General features: G+C 62.7%; 9 protein-coding genes and 1 non-coding gene across 10 annotated transcripts; 5 read left to right on the forward strand and 5 right to left on the reverse strand.

Annotated features, from left to right (window-relative positions):
- The first annotated feature begins 26 nt into the window (after positions 1 to 26).
- Positions 27 to 3290, forward strand: GGTG_07502 (hypothetical protein). Its single transcript, XM_009225326.1, has one exon. It carries the CDS (start codon positions 417 to 419, stop codon positions 2217 to 2219), a length of 1803 nt encoding a protein of 600 aa, XP_009223590.1. The 5' UTR covers positions 27 to 416; the 3' UTR covers positions 2220 to 3290.
- Positions 3291 to 3323: 33 nt separating this feature from the next.
- GGTG_07503 (hypothetical protein) lies at positions 3324 to 4982 on the forward strand (the record flags this gene model as incomplete). Its single annotated transcript, XM_009225327.1, has 2 exons — positions 3324 to 4765; positions 4964 to 4982. The coding sequence occupies 2 exons, from the start codon at positions 3324 to 3326 to the stop codon at positions 4980 to 4982; spliced, it is 1461 nt and encodes a 486-aa protein (XP_009223591.1).
- Positions 4983 to 5114: 132 nt separating this feature from the next.
- Positions 5115 to 7070, forward strand: GGTG_07504 (hypothetical protein; the record flags this gene model as incomplete). The annotated part of the gene is made up of 1 exon (XM_009225328.1): positions 5115 to 7070. The coding sequence occupies one exon, from the start codon at positions 5115 to 5117 to the stop codon at positions 6546 to 6548; it is 1434 nt and encodes a 477-aa protein (XP_009223592.1). The 3' UTR covers positions 6549 to 7070.
- On the reverse strand, positions 6596 to 8578 carry GGTG_07505 (hypothetical protein). The gene has a single exon (XM_009225329.1). The coding sequence runs from the start codon at positions 8095 to 8097 to the stop codon at positions 6688 to 6690; it is 1410 nt and encodes a 469-aa protein (XP_009223593.1). The 5' UTR covers positions 8098 to 8578; the 3' UTR covers positions 6596 to 6687.
- Positions 8579 to 8696: 118 nt separating this feature from the next.
- Positions 8697 to 8793, reverse strand: GGTG_20151. Its single transcript has one exon. It is a non-coding gene; the product is annotated as a tRNA-Ser (tRNA).
- A 563-nt stretch (positions 8794 to 9356) lies between these two features.
- On the forward strand, positions 9357 to 10846 carry GGTG_07506 (hypothetical protein; the record flags this gene model as incomplete). The annotated part of the gene is given in 2 exon segments (XM_009225330.1): positions 9357 to 9362; positions 9368 to 10846. Coding segments are annotated over 2 exon segments (1485 nt in total).
- A 1199-nt stretch (positions 10847 to 12045) lies between these two features.
- Positions 12046 to 12691, forward strand: GGTG_07507 (hypothetical protein; the record flags this gene model as incomplete). Its single annotated transcript, XM_009225331.1, has 3 exons — positions 12046 to 12237; positions 12306 to 12481; positions 12580 to 12691. 3 exons carry the CDS (start codon positions 12046 to 12048, stop codon positions 12689 to 12691), a joined length of 480 nt encoding a protein of 159 aa, XP_009223595.1.
- A 380-nt stretch (positions 12692 to 13071) lies between these two features.
- On the reverse strand, positions 13072 to 14402 carry GGTG_07508 (hypothetical protein). The gene has a single exon (XM_009225332.1). The coding sequence runs from the start codon at positions 14283 to 14285 to the stop codon at positions 13296 to 13298; it is 990 nt and encodes a 329-aa protein (XP_009223596.1). The 5' UTR covers positions 14286 to 14402; the 3' UTR covers positions 13072 to 13295.
- A 291-nt stretch (positions 14403 to 14693) lies between these two features.
- Positions 14694 to 15688, reverse strand: GGTG_07509 (hypothetical protein; the record flags this gene model as incomplete). The annotated part of the gene is made up of 2 exons (XM_009225333.1): positions 14694 to 15212; positions 15324 to 15688. The coding sequence occupies 2 exons, from the start codon at positions 15686 to 15688 to the stop codon at positions 14996 to 14998; spliced, it is 582 nt and encodes a 193-aa protein (XP_009223597.1). The 3' UTR covers positions 14694 to 14995.
- A 1310-nt stretch (positions 15689 to 16998) lies between these two features.
- On the reverse strand, positions 16999 to 20741 carry GGTG_07510 (hypothetical protein; the record flags this gene model as incomplete). Its single annotated transcript, XM_009225334.1, has 5 exons — positions 16999 to 19206; positions 19275 to 19559; positions 19641 to 19827; positions 19903 to 20037; positions 20102 to 20741. The coding sequence occupies 5 exons, from the start codon at positions 20739 to 20741 to the stop codon at positions 17367 to 17369; spliced, it is 3087 nt and encodes a 1028-aa protein (XP_009223598.1). The 3' UTR covers positions 16999 to 17366.
- Positions 20742 to 20743: the final 2 nt, after the last annotated feature.

Below are 20743 nucleotides of genomic sequence, written 5' to 3' on the forward strand. Positions count from 1 at the left end.
TAGTACTTTAGTATATATATACTACCTCTATATATATATATATATATATATATATATACCTATATATGGCAATGATACCCATTCATCAATTCCACACGCTCTAAAATCGATCGCACGTTGCACCAGTGGTCCAGCCCCAAGTACCGTCTCGGACTCCGTGATGGCGCCCTGGACTAGGGGTCAGGCGACCAATCACATACCTCATTCCTGCGCATAGCGAGGGCCGTTCTACTTCAGAATGCCCAGTGGCGCTGCGGCTGACTGCGGGGTCGCAAAATGATTCCTGTACTTGAGTGATGTCTTTTCCTCGTCTTTTTTGTTTCACGTCTCGACATGTCTGGTAACCGCTACCCGCTATCCCCATCTTCTCCGCCTTGTTTTCTTCCCGGCCGCCACAGCCGCCAAGAGTCCTCAAAATGGCGTCGATCCGACTTATCAACACAGAGACATTGCGCATGAAAATGTTCGTCGGGGCTTCGGTCCCGCCCTACGCCATCTTGTCGCACACTTGGGTCGAGGACGAGGAGGTCAGCTTCCAGGAGATGTCGCTTGTCCACCCGGCCGGGGCCAGCGACATCAACGCCGGAACGCGGAATTGCGCGTGCACTTGTCATTGCTCCTGCTGCCGTCCGGGATCCGACAGCGACCCCACCGTTGCCGCCATCAAGGCCAAGTCGGGCTACGACAAGATCGTCCGGACGTGTCGCCTCGCAAAGGATCGCGAGATAGGATACGCTTGGGTCGACACGTGCTGCATCGACAAGACCAGCAGCGCCGAGCTCACGGAAGCGATCAACGCCATGTACCAATGGTATAGTAGTGCGGTCGAGTGCTACGCTCTCCTCACAGACCTGCAGCCGTTCGTCGCGTACAGCGAACACGGTGACGAGATCGGCGGCCTGGACAAGGCGCTGGAGGGGTGCCGCTGGTTCACGCGCGGATGGTGTCTGCAGGAGCTGATCGCGCCCAAGGAGCTCCTGTTCTTCAACAGGGAGTGGAGAGGCGTCGGCTCGAAGCTGCTGCTCAGGGAGGCGATCGAGAAGATCACGGGCATCTCCAAGGATGCCTTCAACCACAAGCAGGACTTGCGCCACTACTCGGCGGCCACAAAGATGTTTTGGGCCTCCAAGCGGACCACGACCCGCACCGAGGATATGGCGTACTGCCTCGTGGGCCTGTTTGGCATAAACATGCCGTTGCTCTACGGCGAGGGCGCCAAGGCTTTCCAGAGGCTACAGGAGGAGATCCTGCGGCGGTCGGACGACCTGTCAATATTCTGCTGGTCGCCGCCCGTCAACGAGGTGGTGGTGCCGGAGCAGAGCACAAGAACGTGCCGAGATCTCCTCGCACCGTCTCCGGCCGAGTTCGGCCTGTCGCGGTGGACGGATCCGGAGCTGCAGAGCTTCGACAACGGGCTGGCCAAGTTCTCGGTGACGAACAAGGGGCTGCTTGTGCAGGGCGGGCGGCTGGCGCCGATCCCCAAGACACAGGGCTCGTACTACAGCCTGGCGCTAAAGTGCCGCCATCGGCAGCTCAACACCGGGTGGATGACGGCGGTGCTAAACCTGCGGTGGATCGGCCCGTCCAGGTACGAGAGGCTGAGCTGGCAGGGGCTGTCGCCAACAACGTCGGCGCGACACCTGGCCATCTCGCGGGCAATGGACGACTTCTACATCATCACGAGGGAGGTGTACGAGGAGATAGCGCCGTCGCTCAAGTTCTACCTGGACGAGAACCCGCGGCTGCAGCTGCGGCTCAAGCCGACGGCCAACATCAGCGTGATGCAGCTCAACTGGATGAAGCCGCAGCAGAACTGGGACATGGCGGCGCTGCGGTTCGTGGGCGACGGCTGCGGCTGCATCGGCATCGGGTTGGGCGGCGAGGCCGTGTACCGGGGCTCGCGGTCGGGCAGCTGGACGGTGAACCTGTTCATCGGGTTCCGGCTGACGCGCCTGCGCAACGACTGCCACGTCTCACTCTACTCCATCGACGAGTGGGTGACGGAGCGCGGCTTCTACGAGGACCCGGACTGGCTGTCGGACCTGTACAAGAAGCGCGTCCTGTCGGCCGACTCGGTCGTGGCGGCCTCGCCCGACGAGACGGTCAAGGAGCTGCAGACAAGCTGGGGCAGCGTGCAGGTCCGGTGCAAGGTGCTACACCAGCCGGGGCGGCCGTCTCGGACGCTGGAGATTGAGGCTACGCACGTCATGAATGCCTAGGCACTGTACCATCTGCGAGGGAAAGAAAGGATAAAAACCCACTCAGTAACAGGGGGGGGTTAAAACTGGAGATGACAAGGGTAACGAAAAGGGGGTCACGTAATGGCATCAAGTCACTGCCATTATTGAAGTTGGTGAAAGAAAGAAGAAATCGAGAAAAGCAGGTACCTACCTCTGCAGCAGCAACACAGGAAAGACGGCTGGGGCCTTGTGGGTTGGGAAGAAGCGAAAACAGGGCGCTGCGTCTGGAATTTTTCTGGGACAGATTCGGTACAGACTCGTCCGAGCGATGGGACGAAGTGGGCCAGCCCCAAGGACGGATGAGCTGAAACGGCCTGCACGTGCCGTTGCCGTGGGAATGGGAGTGTTCGGACAGTCGCCGAGTATAGGACGATCATCGGCTGCTCGCTCTGTGGTGCAGCCGCGCATCACGATACCCGAGGGGATGGATGCCGCAGCGGCAGGCCGAATCTGCCGTCGCTATTCATAGACTGCGGCCGCGGGCGACCACGAGACCCTCGAGGTTTTCCGTCCCGGAGAAGCGGGATGGTGGCTCGCTTGGCGTCGAGTCAAGCAGCCAAGATGTAGGAAGCAACAGTGGATCGAACACGATGGGGGCCCGCCAGGGCAGCCCAAATCGGGCCTGACGGGTCCGGGGCCAGCCCCTGCTCGCATAGAGAATGACCAACGATCTTCATTTTAGCCCCTAAACAAGTACAACACGAGCTTGTGAGGGGGGAAAAATCAACCCACCCGCTGCGGCAAAACGGGGGGGAGAGAAGCAAGACCCCTCGTATTCAGCGGTGCTGCCTCGGCCCCGATGAAGCGAGTTTCAACCCCTAAGCAGGGAGGTCGGGTTTCCCCGAGCCTATGTGGTGTGTCGGGCGGACAATGTCGATATAAACGAGCAGCTCGCTGCTGGTGTGTCTGGAAATCTAGGCCTAGTCCTCACCCTCACCGGCCCGCACCAGTCTCTCGCTTTTGGCTCCAACATTGGACGCTGTACATTCCTTCTTATATCAGATAATTTTAGGTGCAACATCGGAAGGACAGAAAGAAACACTCATCAACAAGACTAATCCCAACGTTATGGCCTCAACAAAGATGATAGTATCGGCCGTGGCCCTCAGCGCCCTTGCTGGCGTCGTTTCTGCGGCTCCTAGGATGGGCCCACGTGGCATGCGGCCCAACGAGCCCGCCGTCTTCGGGGTGCCACCCATCGTGTTGTACGACCCCGTCACCAACAAGACCACAGAAAGCACCGACTACTCGCTGCTGCCGCCTCATGTGACGTCGCCCCGCTTCCGGCTGTTCCTGAACCCGGACGGCTCGGGCGAGACGAAGGAGGAGGCGCGGGCGGCTCTGGAGCACTTGGAGGCGGCCTACGACTGCTTCGTCGGCGATCTCGGCTGGAACTCGACGGGGCTCAGCGTCTGGAACAACGAGGGCAAAGAGCCGTACTACAAGACGGGCATCTCGCTCATCGCCAACGTGGGCGGCAACTTCGCGGGCCTGGCGCACTACTCGACCCGGGTCTGGATCCAGATCAACTCGGGCTCGCTGTACCCGTCGCTGACGGTGCACGAGTGGGCGCACGCGCTGCAGTGGCACCAGGGCAACGGGTGGCCCAGCATGGACACGTACCGCGTCTGGGGCGAGGCGTTTGCGCAGTGGGTGGCGGACACGTACCTGACGTCGGACCTCTGCGCGGCGGCGCGCGCCAAGCACAGCCTGCCCGCGGGCGACTCCCTCTTCAACCCCTACACCACCACGGCGCGGTCGTACCTCGCCATCGTCGACGGGTCCCCGCGCGACCCCATCACGGGCGGCAACAATTACGACGCCTGGCCGTTCCTGACCTACCTGACGTACAACCTGGACGGCTGGAAGGGCATGGGCCGCGACGGCGTCATGGCGCTGACGCAGCAGACCCCCCTGGGCGGCAACAACGAGACGCCGCTGCACGTGCTGCAGAAGGTGCTGGGGGACAGCGCCACGGTGCAGCAGGTCGTGGCCAAGTACTGGGCGCGCATGGCGTACGGCGACATCGGGCACCCGGCCGTGCAGCGCCAGACGGACGAGAGCATAAATTCCCTCAACCGCGACATGTGGGTCCGCGTCTCGGACGGCGAGTACAAGAGCCAGCCCGGCAGGTCGCCGCGCTACATGGGCGCCTCGTACGCGCGCCTGCTGACCAACGGCGACCAGCCGTACACCGAGGGCCCCGGCAACCAGACCAGCCGCGTCAAGGTGGCCATCAAGGACGCCACGGGGCCCTACACGGCCACGCTCGTGGTGCGCAACAAGGACTCCAAGGAGGCGCGCTACGTGGCCATGCCCGACGGCACGGTCGAGGCGGACGTGTCATCCAGGGAGCAGGCTACCGTCGCCGTCGTCAACACGCCGCCGCAGCTGCTCTCGTACGTCGGCGTCAATATGTACGGCACCCCGAGGAACGACAGCACGCTCGCGCCCGAGTCCGAGTGGGACCCGGCCAACAGGGAGATCACCTTTAGCCTCTCCGTCTCGGGCGGCGAGGTGTCCATGTACTAGGGCATTTGGGAAAGGGTGGCTCTGAGTTTTTGGAAGATGTCTCCTTGGCTTTCGGTTTAGCATAGCATAGCATATAGATTAGATTAGATTAGGTTGTTATCATGGTCATTAATAACGATATCATGTTGGGTGTTTGGTTCGATATTTGCGTCAATGGCTCTCCTTGTGAAAGACCCTAACCCTTGTCCAAGACCACACACGGTCACATGAGCGTGATGACCACATGGCTTGACGGTAACTTGGGTTCCTCCAGCCGACACAACAACCTTCATCCTGCCTTGAAGATACCTACTGCCTACCCACCTACCTCGTGCCAACCGCAACATCTCCCAAAACAACACCATGGGCGGCGGAAAACAACACCCCGGGTTCCCCAACCCCAACCCGACCGTCAGCCACTGGCAGGACCCCCCGCACCGCCTGGCCTCGCACCGCACCACGCCCGAGCTCCCGACCGACGAAGCATGGGACCACGTCATCATCGGGTCCGGCATCTCGGGCGCCGCCATCGCGCACAAGCTCCTAACCCGAAAACCTCTGCTGCGCGTGCTGATGCTCGAGGCGCGCACGGCGGCGTCGGGCGCGTCGGGCCGCAACGGCGGGCACTGCCGGCCTGGCTGGTGGAGCCACTTTCGGCGCTACGCCGCGTCCTTTGGCGAGGCCGAGGCGCTGCGGCTCGAGCGGCACGAGGAGCAGACGGTGGCCGACGTGGCGGCCTTTGTGCGCGAGCACGGCGTGCGCAACGACTTCCAGGACGTCGAGACGGCCGACGTTTTCACGACCGACGCCGCCTTCCGCGGGGCCCTGGACGCGCTCGCGTTCCGCGACGAGGTCCGCGCCCGCACGCCGGGCGACGTGGGCCCGTCGGTGGAACGGACGGTGTGGCGCGCCGAGGACGCCCGCGCCAGGCTGGGCATCCCGGGTATCGCCGGCGCCATCACGTACCCGGCGCACGCGCAGAATCCGTACCTGCTCGTGTGCAGGATGCTCGAGCTGGCGCTGGACGCGGGACTGAACCTGCAGACCAACACGCCCGCGCTATCGGTGGAGGAGGAGGAGGAGGAGGAGACGGCGGACGGAGACGGGGCAAAGTGGACGGTGCGGACGGAGCGCGGGGCGGTGCGGGCGCGCAACGTGGTGCTGGCTACAAACGCCTACACAAACAGCCTGTACCGCGGGCTGGCGGCCACGGGGTTCCTGACGCCGGCGCGCAGCCAGGTGGCGGCGCTGCGGCCGGGGTCCGGCATGGACTACGGCTACCTGACGGGCCACAGCGGCGGGCCCGTCGACGTGCCGACCGACGACTACTACATGACGACGCCGGCGGGCGTCGTCGTGTGGGGCGGGGGGAGGTGCCTGGCGCCCGGGCGCGAGGTGGGCGTCACGGACGACGGGGCCGTCGACGGGGCCGTCGCGGCCTACTTGCACGACGCGCCCCGGCACTTCTACGGCGCCGAGCGGTGGGGGAGGAGTGGCGGCGAGGATGGTGGGGCCGAGGTGGTGCGGGACTGGTCGGGCATCACGTGCTACACGCCCGACACGCTGCCGCTGGTCGGCCAGGCGCCCGGGCAGCCGGGCCTGTGGATGTCGGTGGGCATGAACGGGCACGGCATGGCGCTCGCGTTCCGGTGCGCCGAGGCGCTGGTGCACATGCTGATCGAGGGCAAAGGCGAGCCGCCCGAGTGGTTCCCGCGGAGCATGCGGCTGGCGAGGGCGTGGGAGGCGCCCAAGCTGAGGGTGGAGGGGTGGGTTGAGGGGACTGGGGGTGTGGTGTGAGGTGGGTGGGCATTGTCAGGGGGACGGGACGCCTGGGGTGATGATTACGAGATGAGGAACATGTGCTTCTTTTTCTCTTCTGCTGTCTACGAACCCAAATAATACTAACAACCACTTTCTTTCTTCAAGCCCCCTCCCTTCATGGCTGCGTCTCCACATAACGCCGCCGGAGCTGCTTGAGCTGCTGCACCCCGCTGCTGCCTCCCGTCTGCTTCTTAAAGTCCTCCTTAACCTGAGCCAGCAGGCCGTCGACAGTCAGCACGTCGACAGCGACGCCGGCCATTGCGGCGGCGGCCTTCATGGCCTTGTCGAAGCTCTTGCGCGTGCCGGCGGCCCCCTTGAAGGCTGCTGTGTGCGGCGCCGACGCCGTGGGCGAGCCGTCCTCGTCAAAGATGCCAAAGACGGGGTGGATGGCCGGCAGCTCCTCGGACACGTTCCCCTGGTCCGACGACGCCGAGGCCGAGCGCGACTTCTCCACGCCCGCGTCGGGCGTCTTGCCGCCGAGCGCCTCAAAGTTGCGCTTGTACGCGGCCGCGAGCGGGTCGTTGTTGATCATGGCCGAGTAGCCGCCCCAGTTCTTGGTCATGTTGAACGAGGCGCCCGTGCCCAGCGCGCCGGCCTTGACCGCGTTCTCGAGCTTGGCCACCACGTCGGCCAGCTCCGACGCGGACGCGGCGCGCGCCTGCCACAGCGCCGTGGCGCGGTCGGGCACGATGTTGACGGCGCCGGCGTCGGTGGCGAAGCGTCCGTGCACCCGGTCCGTGGGCCGCATCTGCGCGCGCGCCAGCCCCACGGCCGTCCACGCCAGGCTGGCCGCGTCCTGCGCGCTGACCCCCTGCCAGGGCGCGGCGGCCGAGTGGGCGGGTTTCCCACCGAACTCGATGGTGAAGCGATCGCTCGCCTGCAGGATCGAGTAGGCGCCGTCGCCGGCGTCGCCGCCGCCCACGGGGTGCGCCATGATGCTGACGTCGACGGCGAGGTCGCGGTACGCGCCCGCCTCGAGCAGCTTGATCTTGCCGCCGCCGCCCTCCTCGGCGGGGGTGCCTAGTAGCACGACGCGGCCGGGTAGGCGGTGGGCGCGCACGACGTCGGCCGTGGCCAGCGCCGCGGCCAGGCTGGAGGCGGCGATGAGGTTGTGGCCGCACGCGTGGCCGAGGCCGCTGAGGGCGTCGTACTCGGCGTTGAAGGACACGACGGGGCCGGTGCCGGTGCCGGTGCCGCCGGCGCCCGAGCCGAACTCGGCGACAAAGGCCGTGGCGACGCCGTACGCCGCCCGCGTCACGCGCCAGCCGTCCCGCCCGGCCAGGTAGTCGGTCAGGAGCTTGTGTGCGCGCACCTCCTGGTAGCCCAGCTCCGGGTTCGCGTGGATCTCCTGGCTGATGGACCAGATGTCCTGCGTGGCCGCCGAGATTGCCGACTGGATGTCGGCGAGGTAGCGGCCCCCGCCGGTCGTGTCGTTGCTCTGCTGCTGCCGCCGCTGGCTGCTCGCCGAGGCGGGGGCGGCCAGCGGGAGGAGGAGGAGGACTGTCTGCAGGGCCGAGAAGCGCATGTTGGCGATGGCGTCGTTGACGGGCCTGGCAGGTGCGGGACGGATGGTCTGGAGACACACCCGCTTAGCCGCTCGCTGTTGTTATATATATCCGCCGCGGGTCATCCCGCTGGAGCCTTCCCCATAGCCAAGCACCGCTACCCCTCACCCATCCTCGGCCGTCCTGTCACCATCGGCATTTGGCTCGTTCATACTATCGGCGTTTGGCCTCGGTAAGTCGTCCATCCATGGCGTAGAAAACGGTCCGCGGGAGGGGTGCTCAGTGAGCCCCCATCGATCGATCGGTCGATACCTGGCGGCCGACTGGGGCTCGCGTCGACCAAGCTAGGCTAGTTTAGGGAGGTGCCTCCTCGCTGCTTCTCAGCGTTGCAACATCGGCCCCACGCCGAAGCCGGGCTGGCCACGCCTATCGTGCATGTTCGGGAATGCATCGGGCAGTCGCCAAACAAGGATAAAGAGAAGAGTACATGTCAAGAGCTTGCTCGAGTCGTAACGGAGCTTGGAAACCCGGCAGTTGAGTGGTGGGTGTGAGGCGGGTGGATATGGGTTTACGAACAAAAAGAGTGTCCTGCCCCACACCGAGAAAAATGTAGGTATCTCGACAGCGGCAGGGTTCGAACCTGCGCGACCGAAGTCATGTGATAGCCTGAACTGTAGAATTCAAGTCACACCCCTTAACCACTCAGGCACGCTGCCAACGATGCTGGAGGGGTTGCTATCGCCGCATATGAGGACATTCTTGGAAAGGGCGATGCGGCATGTTTGCAGTTATGCTCCTCAGTGCGATCTTTACTCTTTACCAGAGGATCCTTTAATACACAGCTTTTCACGTCTCAAACATCAGCAGTTTTTGCGTTTAAATATTTCATTTTTAGCATTATTTGCTTCGCATTTCCCGTTATTCCTCTGTGAAATCGCTGCGCCGTCTCCACCGTGCAGCGTCGCCTCGCACCGTGCGGGCTCAGAGCTTGGACCAGAATGCGCCAGAGAATTTTCCATGGTAAAACGTCGTCACCAAATCCTCTAGGCTAGCCACCCAACCCCTCGCCTCGCGCGGTCACCCGCAATTTCTGGCTGGCTGGTGCTTTCAGACCGCGCAATGTCTGCTGCACTGCGGTCAGCAGTCCTCCGGCGCCTCCTCTGGCCCTCTGGCCGCTGCCGCCTGGCGTTTGGGACCAGCGCTGGCCCCCAATATAGCCCCCAACACGGCTCCCGCAACACCAGGGACTCTAACAAGCCTGTCTATCACCTCCGTGGCAATGTCCGTAAGATCCGTCGGAAGGCCGAAGAACAAGCTGGACCGGCGCCTCTTTCAACCATCGGCCTCGCCCGCGCCCTAGTGTCTCGCGCTGGGGGACCCGACCATGGCTCGCTTTCCTCGGACCAGAGCGCCGCCGAACCCATGGATGACCAGACCCTGCGCGAGGCGCTTTCCCAGACGTCAGCGGATGCGGCCCTGGGTGAAGCCACCCCCGCAGAGCCCGAATACATCTCAGGAATCCGCTCCGAGCCTGGCAAAAGCCTGAGGAGTAACCTGAAAAGGCTCAGCGCGGCCGTCAAGGATGCTGGTGATCGCGATTTCGAAAAGCTGCACGCCAGTGTGCGTGGGCCCGTAAAACACCTCTCCTTCACCCTCGCCTGGTTCAAGTACAGCGGCTTGTACGCCCCCAACCAGAAATACGACATGCCCCCGCCGCCCGAAATGCTCGTCGACTCCTTCAACGATTTTATGGCCGACCTGAACAACAAGCTCGCCAGCGGCTTCGGCACCAAATCCCTGCCAGAAGACCAGCTCGCGCGCTACAGGCTCAAGTCGGTCCTGCCCGAGAACCACACGCCGGTCCAGTTCAAGGGCTGGCCCGTGCTCCGCATCAAGTTCTCGGCGCCGCTCATGCGCGTCAAGGTCACGACCAGGGGACGCGGGCCCACTCTGGCCGATGCGACCACGGCCGCCATCGCCGGCCTCTATGCTCAGGAGGACGTGCGCCAGCTGATCAGGAACTTCAACCGCGTCGAGGCCGTCGTCCACGAGGCTCCACCGTCGTACGGGTTGCTGAGGAAGGTGTACACCTCGACTATCAGCGCGGGCGACTTCCCCCATATCCAAACACACCAGGACGAAAGAGGCAACGTGCTCCGCGTCACCAAACAAAAGTGTCGCTTCGAGAGGCCCATCAAGATCATCATCGAAGCCCCAAGGCTCGGCATCAAGGTCGAGGCCAATGAATACATTGAAAAGGCGTGCCGCGACTTTCTGGAAGCACTCGAGTCTCGCGTGAAGAGCGATGCCGAGGTCCCCGATGCCCCCTCCAGCTTCGGGTCCGTCACCCACGAGAACGCGCGGAGCATCCTCGAGCTACGGCACCCCGGCTGCGTCTTCTCGTTCTCGATGCCCAGGGACCTGAGCCTGCGCCGCATGGGCGTCCAGGTGGTCCAGTGCACCCGAAACTCGATCCCGTTTGGCCCCTCGGTCCTAGTGTCTCTTCCGCCGATTGGAAAGTGGAAAACCACAGATCCTGCAATTCAGAAGATTGCCCGAGAAGCAGCAAACTTTGCCTACATGGCCGCGGCCATGTATCCGTTCCAGGGCAAGGCGCCTATTGGGATGCCTAGCCACAGAAACCAACGACGCCTCGAGCTGTTAGGCTTCAGCGGGGAGTCCGACGAGGCGGCTGACGAGGAGGAGGGCGACGATCCAGCATGGCCAACCCCCAAAGGAATCGACTTGTCAAAGCCCAAAACCTGGTAAACAACCTTGGGTAACGCACAATATCTGGGGACCACGCAGCCGAACTTGATGCGCTCGTCGTCTGGCCTCCCAATTGGAGGAGAAAGGAGTTCCCTCGCACCTTGGAGAGATGTAGCCGGCGGCAACGCTGCTGTCCCTCCCCCTCTGTAACATCAATAGCACGTGTACAACTAGATTATCCACGAAGCAATGACGGCCCCCCGATGCTGCGCTTTGGGCGCCACTCACGAAAAACTTTGTCGTCGGAGCCACTTCTCTCGGAAGAGCGGTGTCTTGATCAACAACTATTGTTTCGGCTATGCGCCTTTCCTAAACGTCAGCCTAGCCATCATTCATTGCTATGCTCCTGCAGACCTGAGCTCAGAGCATGCGGGTCTTGATCAAGTCAGGGCCTGCATCAGGTACCATCGTCTCGGTGCTTGTCGCGGCGGCTGAACAGCCGTATCGATCAAGTGAGACCTGGACTCGGGACACTCGCCTGGTGCTGGTGCAGCCCCAAGCTTTTCTAGAAGGCTTGTGCTTAGGATACGAGCCGGGGTCGCTGATTGGCCAGCGGCCCAGCCGTCCTGCATTCCCTCCTCGGGAGCCCCCGCCGACGAGGAGAGTTTAATTGCGGGCCGTTGAGGGAATCTGGATGCCTAGAGCGCCTGGCCACTGCCTTTGCTCCAGCACACGGTCTGTGGGGTCAAAAGAGGGCGGGTAAGCGCTAGGTAGGGGTGACATAGCAGACGACCAGATAGCCGTACTAGTCGAATACGCTGGCGGCCTGTTACGAAGCTGGCCCGCTGATTGGCGAGTTTGGAACGAGCCTGTCTTGAATAGTGTCCGAACGGTGTCAGTGGATATCGCGAAGATACTTCCAGCGTCACAGTTGGCCATGCCGACCGCCTCCAGCGCCTAGAGCGTGCTCCTTTCCAACGAGGCAATTTCCCTCCTGGCAGGGAGCTCGGCAGGGAGCCCGGCCAAGCATAGGAGGAGTAACGACATGTCGACGACGATGCTCGGCCAGCCGCCGTCGAGTATAAGTATCGCCATCCTCGCCCGACCAGGAGACAGCTTTTCCCTCTTCTTCGGCCAGCAGCCAGCAGCCAGCAGCAAACAGCTTCAGGACCTCCTCAGCTTCCAACCAGCCCTTTCTAGAGCCCTCTCAGAAAACAAGATCCTTCGTTGGAATCTCACTCCCCCCCCTCAGCTCCAAAATGCGTTTCGCTCAGCTCGCTCTTGCCTCCCTCTTCGCCGGCGCCGCCATGGCCGCCCCGGCCCCGGCCCTCTCCGAGGTCGCCGCGGCCGAGCCGGCCGAGGGCGCCAGCGTTCTCGCCAAGCGCGCCGAGGGCATCCACCTCGTCAACTGCGAGAACTCGGCCGGCCGCACCATCTACAGTGCTGTCGTTGTAAGTTTTGCCTCAAGAACAACCCGCCCCTCGAGGCCCGCTGCTGACTTTTTTTGCTCCAAATCCAGTACTGCCCCAACGACAGCGACTGCAACCGCAACCCGGGCGCCGGCAACTCGTGCGTGCCCGGCGGCGTCATCACCTGGGAGAGGGCCAACGGCAGCTGCCGCTTCAGCACCGGCGTCACCTTCACCTGGGGCATCGCCAGCAACGCCCAGAGCTTCGCGGATTTCCAGCAGGTCGGGTAAGTTTGGCTGTCACGACACTAGACATATTCACACAAAAAAAAGCCACAAGCAAAAAAATGAAACATAAGCTAACCTGCTTTCTTCGGATACACAGCGATGGCGGTAACGGCGGCACCAACTTCAGGATCTTCAAGGACAACAAGCACCGCATGTACACGGACGGCAACGGCAACTCGTGCAAGTCCATCTACTACGGCCTCTCCTAAGTCCGGCGGGAGGAACGGTGAAGCTTGCGCTGCCCTACCAGGTCAAGGCCGACGATTTCGCTCGTGGAACCACTGGGAACTGGCGGAATAGGGCAGGCAGGAGTTCACATGGTCTCTGTCAACTCATCTCAGGATTATAGACTTGGGTATTTCTGCGCTGGAGGCGCTGGCGTAGTTCTTTGGGGCTAGGCTAGCTGCTTCACTTTCGTTAATGTCAAATCACATTCGCTTTCTCATCATGGACATGCTTGGTAGGGGTTGGCGTCGGGACTGTTCTCACAGGCATTAGACCGAGATCCACCCCTTTGTGGCACTTGCGAGTACCAAGTACAAAGGGAGCTTCCACGAGATTTGCCAACACGGCTACCAGCCAGCTTACGTGGGTCAAAAAGAGTATTTGAGAGATGACATATCCACTAGATTCTTCTATCGACTATCGTTCTGTCCAGGGGCTTGGGTTTGTGAAAGACGCTGAGAAACAATGGCTAAAATCTCATATCTTGTAAGGCATAATTACCACTACCACATATACCTGATCTGTCACGGTATACCACTGATCGAAACCGTAATCCAATCATCCTGGCTGCCCAGTGATCCAGCACCCCTAGAACCTCCTGATGAACCTGACCTCGTTCGCATTCATCTCCCTGCTCAACCTGATGCCGGGAACGGCGAGGTCGAAGCCATGCGCGATGCCCGAGTACAGCTGCAGCTCGACGTTGTTGTCGGCCTTTGCCAAGCGCGCCGCGTAGTCGACGTTCTCGGCCTTGAACAGATCCAAACTGCCGACGCCGACGTACGTATCGGGCAGGCCGGCCACGTCCTCCGTCCTCCCCGGGGCCCCGTACCTGACGCTGTCGCTGCCGGCCAGGTACGCGGGCCAGGCCAGCTCGTTCTGGCGCTGCGTCCAGAGCAGGTAAGGGTGCAGCGGGTCCGCGTCGTCGAGGCGCGTGCGGTCGTCGAGCATGGGGTAGCGCAGCAGCGACGCCGCGATGGGCGGGGACAGCCCCCTGTCACGGGCCAGGAGGGCGGCGCCCGCCGCGATGCCGCCGCCCGCGCTCATGCCGCCGACCACGATGCGGGCCGGGTCGACGCCAAAGGCGGCGGCGGATTGGGGCAGCTGCAGCCACGCCACGGTGGAGAAGGCGTCCTCGACGCCCGCCGGGGCCGGGTGCTCGGGCGCGATGCGGTACTCGGGCGCAAACACCTGCGTGCCCGCCCGCTCGGCCAGGTCGGCCATGGCGGGGGCCCAGGAGGGGGCGGAGCCGGCGACGTAGCCGCCGCCAAAGTTCATGACGACGGCGCGGCCGAGGTCGGCGGCGGCGGGGGTGGTGGTGTCGTTGGCCTGGAGGGCCTTGGGGAGGAAGCGGTAGACGTCGATGACGGTGCCGTCGAGCGACGTGACCTGGTGCTTGGTCTGGAGCATGCCGTCGTGGCGCGGCAGCGCGGCTACGATGGGCCCGAGCTGGGTGTTGACGGCCTCGCGCACGTCCCAGACGCTGGTGAAGTTGGGCTGTGGGCCGGACCCGATCTGGTCCAAGACGGCGGCCCACTCCGGGTCGACGCGGAGGGCGGCGGTCGTCTTGGCTGTCATGACGGCTGCGGTTGCGAGGAAGGGGAGCAGTCTCAAGGGTGCTGGGCTAGGGTGCTGGGCTGGGCCTTGGGCTTGTCTGTGAGGGGAGGGCGAGGGTGGTGTTTCGTGAAGGGGGAGGAGAGAGCTGGGCTATGGGGGTGGCCACCCTTTTATGCCCGGCAAGGTCTGCCGGCGGATTCGGTACATTACGATGGCCGCTGTTCCCGCCCCGCAACACGTCTCCCTGCAACGCGTTGTTTATGTCCGGTCAGCCGAGGGCATGAGTCGCAGGCTGACAAATGAGGTCGAGGTCGGCCCAGAGTGACTGGCCTTGCAAGCCGGCCGACCGGCAAGTCTGAGGGATACATACATGATGATAGCGCACTCGGTTTTATGCGCGAATGCCCGAGCTTTGCCGGATGCGCCGGGCTAGCTACCAGGCACCCTGTTTGGGCTGCTGTTGGGGGCATTGTATCGGCCAACAAGTTATGCGCGGTGGTCTGACAATAACACGGCTCTTTTGGGTAGTAACATTCGTCCGGGCTTTACCTTGGACTCTTTATCGCATCAATATTGGGCAATTCGCCACAGGCTGCCGTAGGGCTGATAAGGCGTGTCAGCCCCGTGCCCGGGACCGTCGCAGCGACACAGAGCCTCATGCATGACAGTGAACTTGGAACGCTTTTCATGTTGTGCAAGATATACATCTGAAAAAAAAGAACACACACCCCTCACGCCGGAATGATGCCCTGTTGCCTCGCCTCCTCCATCAGGGCGTTGTGGGCCGCCAGCTTGGCCTCGTACTCCCTGACCAGCACAGGGTCCGCCTCCAGGATGCCCTGCGTGCCGCCGCCGCCAAAGGCCCTGACGGCGGCGTAGTAGACGTCGGCCAGCGAGTTGCAGAGCGACCTAACGATGTCGTTGACGGATTGGCACTGGTATTTGAGGCTGTGTTTGGGTCGGTGGTCAGCGGGATTTGTCGCGTGGTTCTCATGACATTGAGATGCTGATTTGGAAACACGACAGAACAAAAGAAAAAAGAAAGAAAAAAAAACATACTCCACCCTAAGCTTGTTGTCGAGCCGCAACCGATTGCTCTCGGTGAAGCGCGTCTGGATCTTGAAGTTGCGGTAGCCAAAGTCGTGGCGGTGGCAGCCCGGCAGGAACGGGAAGCCGAGTGGGTTGTCGGGCGACGACGAGCAGCCGTCGGTCGTCCAGTCCAGCGTCGGCGGGTCCCGGGCCGCGTGCCGGGCCGAGAAGGCGGGCAGCGTTAGCTCGAACGAGTAGCGGTCCGTCAGCGCCACCAGCTCCGCCGTCTGCCGCGGCGCCACCAGCTCCGCCGTCTGCCGCGGCGCCACCACCAGGGGGGCGGCCGGGGCGGCGGCGGCGCCGAGGACGAGGGCGAAGGCGGCGGTGAGCTTCATTGCTTCTTGTGTGTTCTGTTCCCTTTGTGTACACGCTGCTTTGGGACCTGTGGACGGCTGAGAGGAGATGGGAGGAGGAGAGAGAAACGAGACCGGCAGTCAAAAAAAGTCGCAACACTAGCTACTCAGGGGCAGAAACCAAAGGGATGCTCGTGCCTGACCTTGGGCTTTCAAAACACGCAAGCATCGCGTGGCGCCCATGCGTCTTATGTACCGCACCTAGCAGTGCCGATCCCGCCCCCGTCACTCGTCGCCCGCGCCGCACTAAGCGCCCGCCCAGCCCGCCCAAGCCCAGTCAGGCCTGTTTGCCGACCCCCTCTCGGCCCCCTCTCCAAGAGCGGCGTGGTCACAAGATGCTGCAGCTGAACAAGAAGAGAAAAAAGGCCGCATCCTCACCCCGCAGCGGGAGGAGGGGTGCAGAAACGCATTGGTGAGGGTACGATGGAGATGTGGTGGAGGCGTGCGTATCTGTCTGCCCCAATATACGAGCGGGTAGTCGATATGTGGCAGAAGACGGGGCTCTTGGTGGAGGTGTGCCTCGAAATGGGGGCGGGTGGGCGGATACTACCGTCCACCGGTGTTTATTCCTCCCTCCCCGCGTCGTCTCGGGCCTGTAGGAGTTCAGCATCGTCGCAGGTGTAGTGAGCTGACAAGGGCAGCCAGAAGAAACGGGCCGAAAATCATCTTGAACCAGTTGGCAGACAACAGAGACTTGGAAAAATACCTAGACAGCTGGGAGCGGGTACCAAGTCCGAGCATTCAGCTGAATACGTCATTGGCTGCACCCATCTTGGGTACAGGATGCGGGGAATTCTGGGCCTCGTTGCTTGGTATTTGCTTGGGATTGGGCCGCTGCTGTGGACCCCGGCCGGCATATTTTCATCCCTCCTTTCATAGAAGCCCTCGTGGCCCCCCTCTCGAAAATAGACCAAGGCTAAGAGTAGAAGGTGGGAAGTTTCGACGCTCCGGTATACATATGTGAGCAATCCACAGGTAGATGAATCTAGGAAGGAAAAAAAAAAATAGTCCTCGTGATCCGAATTTCCCTACCACCACCCATGGCCAAGACCAGACGACGGAAAGGTGTGCCGGCTACGGAGACGGTGATTGGCTGCGGGGGGATAGCGCAGCACGCCCACCATAAAGAAGGGGCAGTCTTATAGGTCTTGGGAATGATAATCGTGAGAGTTATGGGATTTCCCAAACTTGTTGCTATTCCTGTTTCTATTCTTGTCGTCATTCCTGTTCCTCCTTGCTAGAAGGCTTTTTTGTGGTGGGCATGCATGCACAGTAAGCGATTGACAGTAAAAAGCAAGTTGGAAAGTGTTATTGATTGCCTTGTATTGGCCGTGAATGGGTGGCTTTGTGCCCGTTAAAATGAGCGACGCGAATAGTGGTGTAAGGCTGTCTGACGGCCTAACTGGGGTTCTGTATTTCCCCTTGACTGCTTTTTTTTTTCGTCCCCGCGCCGTCCATCAACTTATGAAAAGGTGTAGAAAGGAAACGACACCAAATAGGAATAAGTCCACCAAGCAAATAGGTATCCTACGAAGCGAAATAGAAAAATAAAGGTTGAAGCGCAGGAAACAGAAGTGACAGAAACAAAAAAAAAGCCGCCCCCACCTCCGCCATAAATGGAGGGGGTCGTTGACAAAAAGAAAAGCCCCGAAGCAACACCTCAGCTGTCCCAGATGGCGCCGTACGCGGGCACGCCCCTGGTCTCGAGCCCGTAGACGACCTTCTTTGTGATCTTCTCGTTGGCGATGATAATCACCGCCTCGGCCCCGAAGCTTTGGACGAGGCTGTACGACATGGCCACCAGGTCGGGCCTGCCCAGCACGCGCGTGTCGTGGATGACGGCGTCCGGGATCGTCCTGCGGATCGCGTCCATGACGCCCCGGCCAAACGTCTTCTCCGGGTTGGGCGTCGACCAGATGAGCGCGGTCGGGCAGCTGGGCCGCTGGACGTGGCCCAGGAGCGGGCCGATGCCGGACCCGGTCCCGACGACGACGACGCGGTTGAAGAGCGTCGCGATGCGCATGACGCCGCACGTCGGCACGCTGCGCACCCACAGCTCCGAGTGCGGGTTGCGGATCGCGTCGCGCGTCCAGTCGCCCGCGTTGGACACGACGAGCGAGTAGCCCGGGCGCCGCCCGTCCTCGGCCGTCGGCGCCGGCACCGTCGCGAACGAGTGCCACTCGACCAGCGGGCGCTTCGACACGCGCGCGAAGCTGCCGTTTACGGGGACCGTGTAGTCAAAGTGCAGCCGCACCGCGTGGTCCGACAGCACCTCGGACTCGACCTTGACCTTGCGCAGGTGCGTCCACGAGAGCGCGATGCTGACCGTCGCCACCGCCAGCATCCAGAGCGCCGGCGACTGCAGGCAGGCCCGCCCGAGGCTGAGGGTCCCCTGCGACGCCGCGGCCGCGTCGGCGGCCCCGACGACCGTCTGCGCCCAAAAGAGGCCGAGCATGGTCCAGCCCACGAAACGGTGCACGCGCTCGAACCGGTCGTGGTACTTCTTGCGCATCGTCGGGTAGGCAAACACAAACATGACGCAGTAGAGCCCCGTCAGCAGCCACGAGAGCACGGCCGTCGCGATGGAGGGCGCGGCGCCGGCGCCGGCGCCGCACTCGGTGGCGGAACAAACAACGCCCGAGAGGTTGAAGGCGAGGAGCCAGGCGCCCGAGCAAAAGGCGGCGCTCGAGTGGACGCCGCCGAGGTGGTAGATCTTTGCGGCGCGGGCGCGGATGGCGAGGGGCCACGACTTGGGCACCGAGCAGAAGACGCTGTAGAGAGCGTTGATGACGTGGTCCTGGCGCACCAGCACCGCCACCACCAGGTTGATGGCCGTCATGGTGCCCAGCCACCGCCGGTCGACGCCCAGCGCCAGGATGCAGACGAGGGCCGCCACGTTGGCCACGCCCACGACCGAGAACAGGAACCGGTACACGATGAAGACGCGGTAGACGAGGTTGCGCTGCGTCTTGGGCCTTTTCTTCTCCGGCAGCGGCAGCGAGAGGTCCGGCGACCGCGCCGCGGGGGTCTGCTCCTGCTCCTGCTCCTGCTCCTTCTCCTTCCCGATCGAGCTGGCCGAGCTGCTCGTGGTCCCCGTAGTGGTCTTGGACAGGGCCGTCTCGGAGCCCGACGGGGAGATGCTGCGCTCGGCGCTGGCCAGGCCGCGCAGCGCCCGCTTGTCGAGCTTGCCGTTGGCCGTGTGCGGGAGGTCGTCCAGGAGGTGGAACTTTGTGGGCACCGCGTAGTAAGGCTGCCGCTTGGCCATGTGCTCCTTGACCTTGGCCACGTCGCAGCCCGCCGGCGCCAGGAAGCCGTGGATCTCCCGGTCGACTAGCAGCGCCACCGCCTGCGTGACCCCGGGGACAGAGAGGAGCGAGGCCGAGACGCCATCGAGCTCGACGCGGAAGCCCTTGATCTTGATCTGGTCGTCGACGCGCCCGAGAATGTCGATGGTGCCGTCGGGGTTCCACCGCCCGAGGTCGCCCGTGTTGTACATCACGCTTTTGTCGATCCCGTTAGTAAGACTCATCATCGCTAGGCTAGTTACTTGGGATTGTGGGTCGCTTACCCGTCACGAGCAAACTTGTCCCAGAGGTACCTCTCGGTCGTCTTGTCCGGCAGGCCAATGTAGCCGCGGGAGACGCCGAGGCCGCCCGCCCACATCACCCCAGGCGATCCCAGGGCCACCGGCTCCAGGTTGTCGTCGAGAATGTAGACCGAGTTGTTGGGCGTCGGCGCTCCGATGGACAAGGGTGCCCCGGGCACGTGCTTGTCCATGGTGTTGACGATGGTCGTCTCTGTCGGGCCACAGCAGTTATAGTAGGTGCCATGGGTAGCCCACAGATCGGCGAGCCTGAAGATGAGAACGAGGCTAGTGTTAGCGCTGTCGAGATTTCGGGGGGTGCACGAATGTTCTTGCGAATTTCTCGCTCACCTCTGGTTGCTGGGCTCCCCCGCGGTGGCCACGGTCTTGATGTTGGGGAAGGTCAAGGGGTCGTATTTTGACAGGATGCTGGGGGTGCAGATCAGGACGTCGATCTCGCGGATGGTCGGCAGCCAGTCTGAGCCCCGCAGGACCAGGGTTCCGCCGTTGCACAGACATCCCAAGATCTCCCATGCCGCTAAGATCCATGCTTGTTAGCAAAATGATAGAGAAACAACCCAGCTGGTGCCTGAAGAACGATCTCACAACATACCCATATCAAAGCTGATGTTGAGGACCTGACCAACCCGCATCCCAGGCTTGATGCCCAGCCCTCCAGGGGACAGGCAAAGCAGGTTGGTCACGTTCCGATGCGTCACATCGACGCCCTTTGGCGTACCAGTAGTTCCTGCAGACTCTCGCGGTTAGCATCTGAGCGGCGCCAACCCTGCCAGGAACAAGACCGAACCCACCAGACGTGTAAATCACATAGCACCCATGGTCGGGCGTCGCAAGGTCGACAAACTCATCCGTGGCCTTCTCGTACTCGTCCGCCTCGCCGGCGTCATCGGCGGGAATCACGACCGTCAGGCAGTCCTCGCGCACGGCCTGGACGCGGTACTCGGTGGAGGCGAGGCAGAGCGCGACCGTCTTGCGGCCGGGCGCGCCGCCGGCCTGCTCCAGGGCGAAGGCGAGCGTCGAGTCGGGCACGACGCCGCCGTCGAGCGGCACGTACTGGGCGCCGCACGCCAGGACCGCCAGGATCCCGACTAGCATCTCGACCCCACGCTTGACTACCAGGGGGACCCGGTCGCCGGCCTGCACACCCAGCTTGCGCAGCTGGTGAGCCAGCCGCCGGCTGCGCGTGGCCAGCGTCGCGTAGTCCACCTCCCTGACGACGGCCCCGGGCCCCGCTCCCTTCTCGAGGGAGGAGAGGTCCCGGGCGGCCAGGGCATGCGGGTGCATCTGCGCGTGGTAGAAGAAGGCCGCCGTCACCGTGGGGAAGGGGATGGCTGCGCTGGGCCCCCGGCTGAAGCGCAAGGGGTCGCCGTTGCCCGCCTCCGTGGTGGCGGCATCCCACGTCCGCGGGGATAGAAGACCGGATATGGTCATCT

This window comes from Gaeumannomyces tritici, assembly GCF_000145635.1.
Source record: "Gaeumannomyces tritici R3-111a-1 unplaced genomic scaffold supercont2.4, whole genome shotgun sequence".
NCBI classification, from domain to species: Eukaryota; Fungi; Ascomycota; class Sordariomycetes; order Magnaporthales; family Magnaporthaceae; genus Gaeumannomyces; species Gaeumannomyces tritici.

Coding starts and splice junctions, on each gene's coding strand:
- GGTG_07502 (XM_009225326.1), top strand. CDS start 417: ATGGCGTCGATCCGACTTATCAACACAGAGACATTGCGCATGAAAATG.
- GGTG_07505 (XM_009225329.1), bottom strand. CDS start 8,097: ATGCGCTTCTCGGCCCTGCAGACAGTCCTCCTCCTCCTCCCGCTGGCC.
- GGTG_07508 (XM_009225332.1), bottom strand. CDS start 14,285: ATGACAGCCAAGACGACCGCCGCCCTCCGCGTCGACCCGGAGTGGGCC.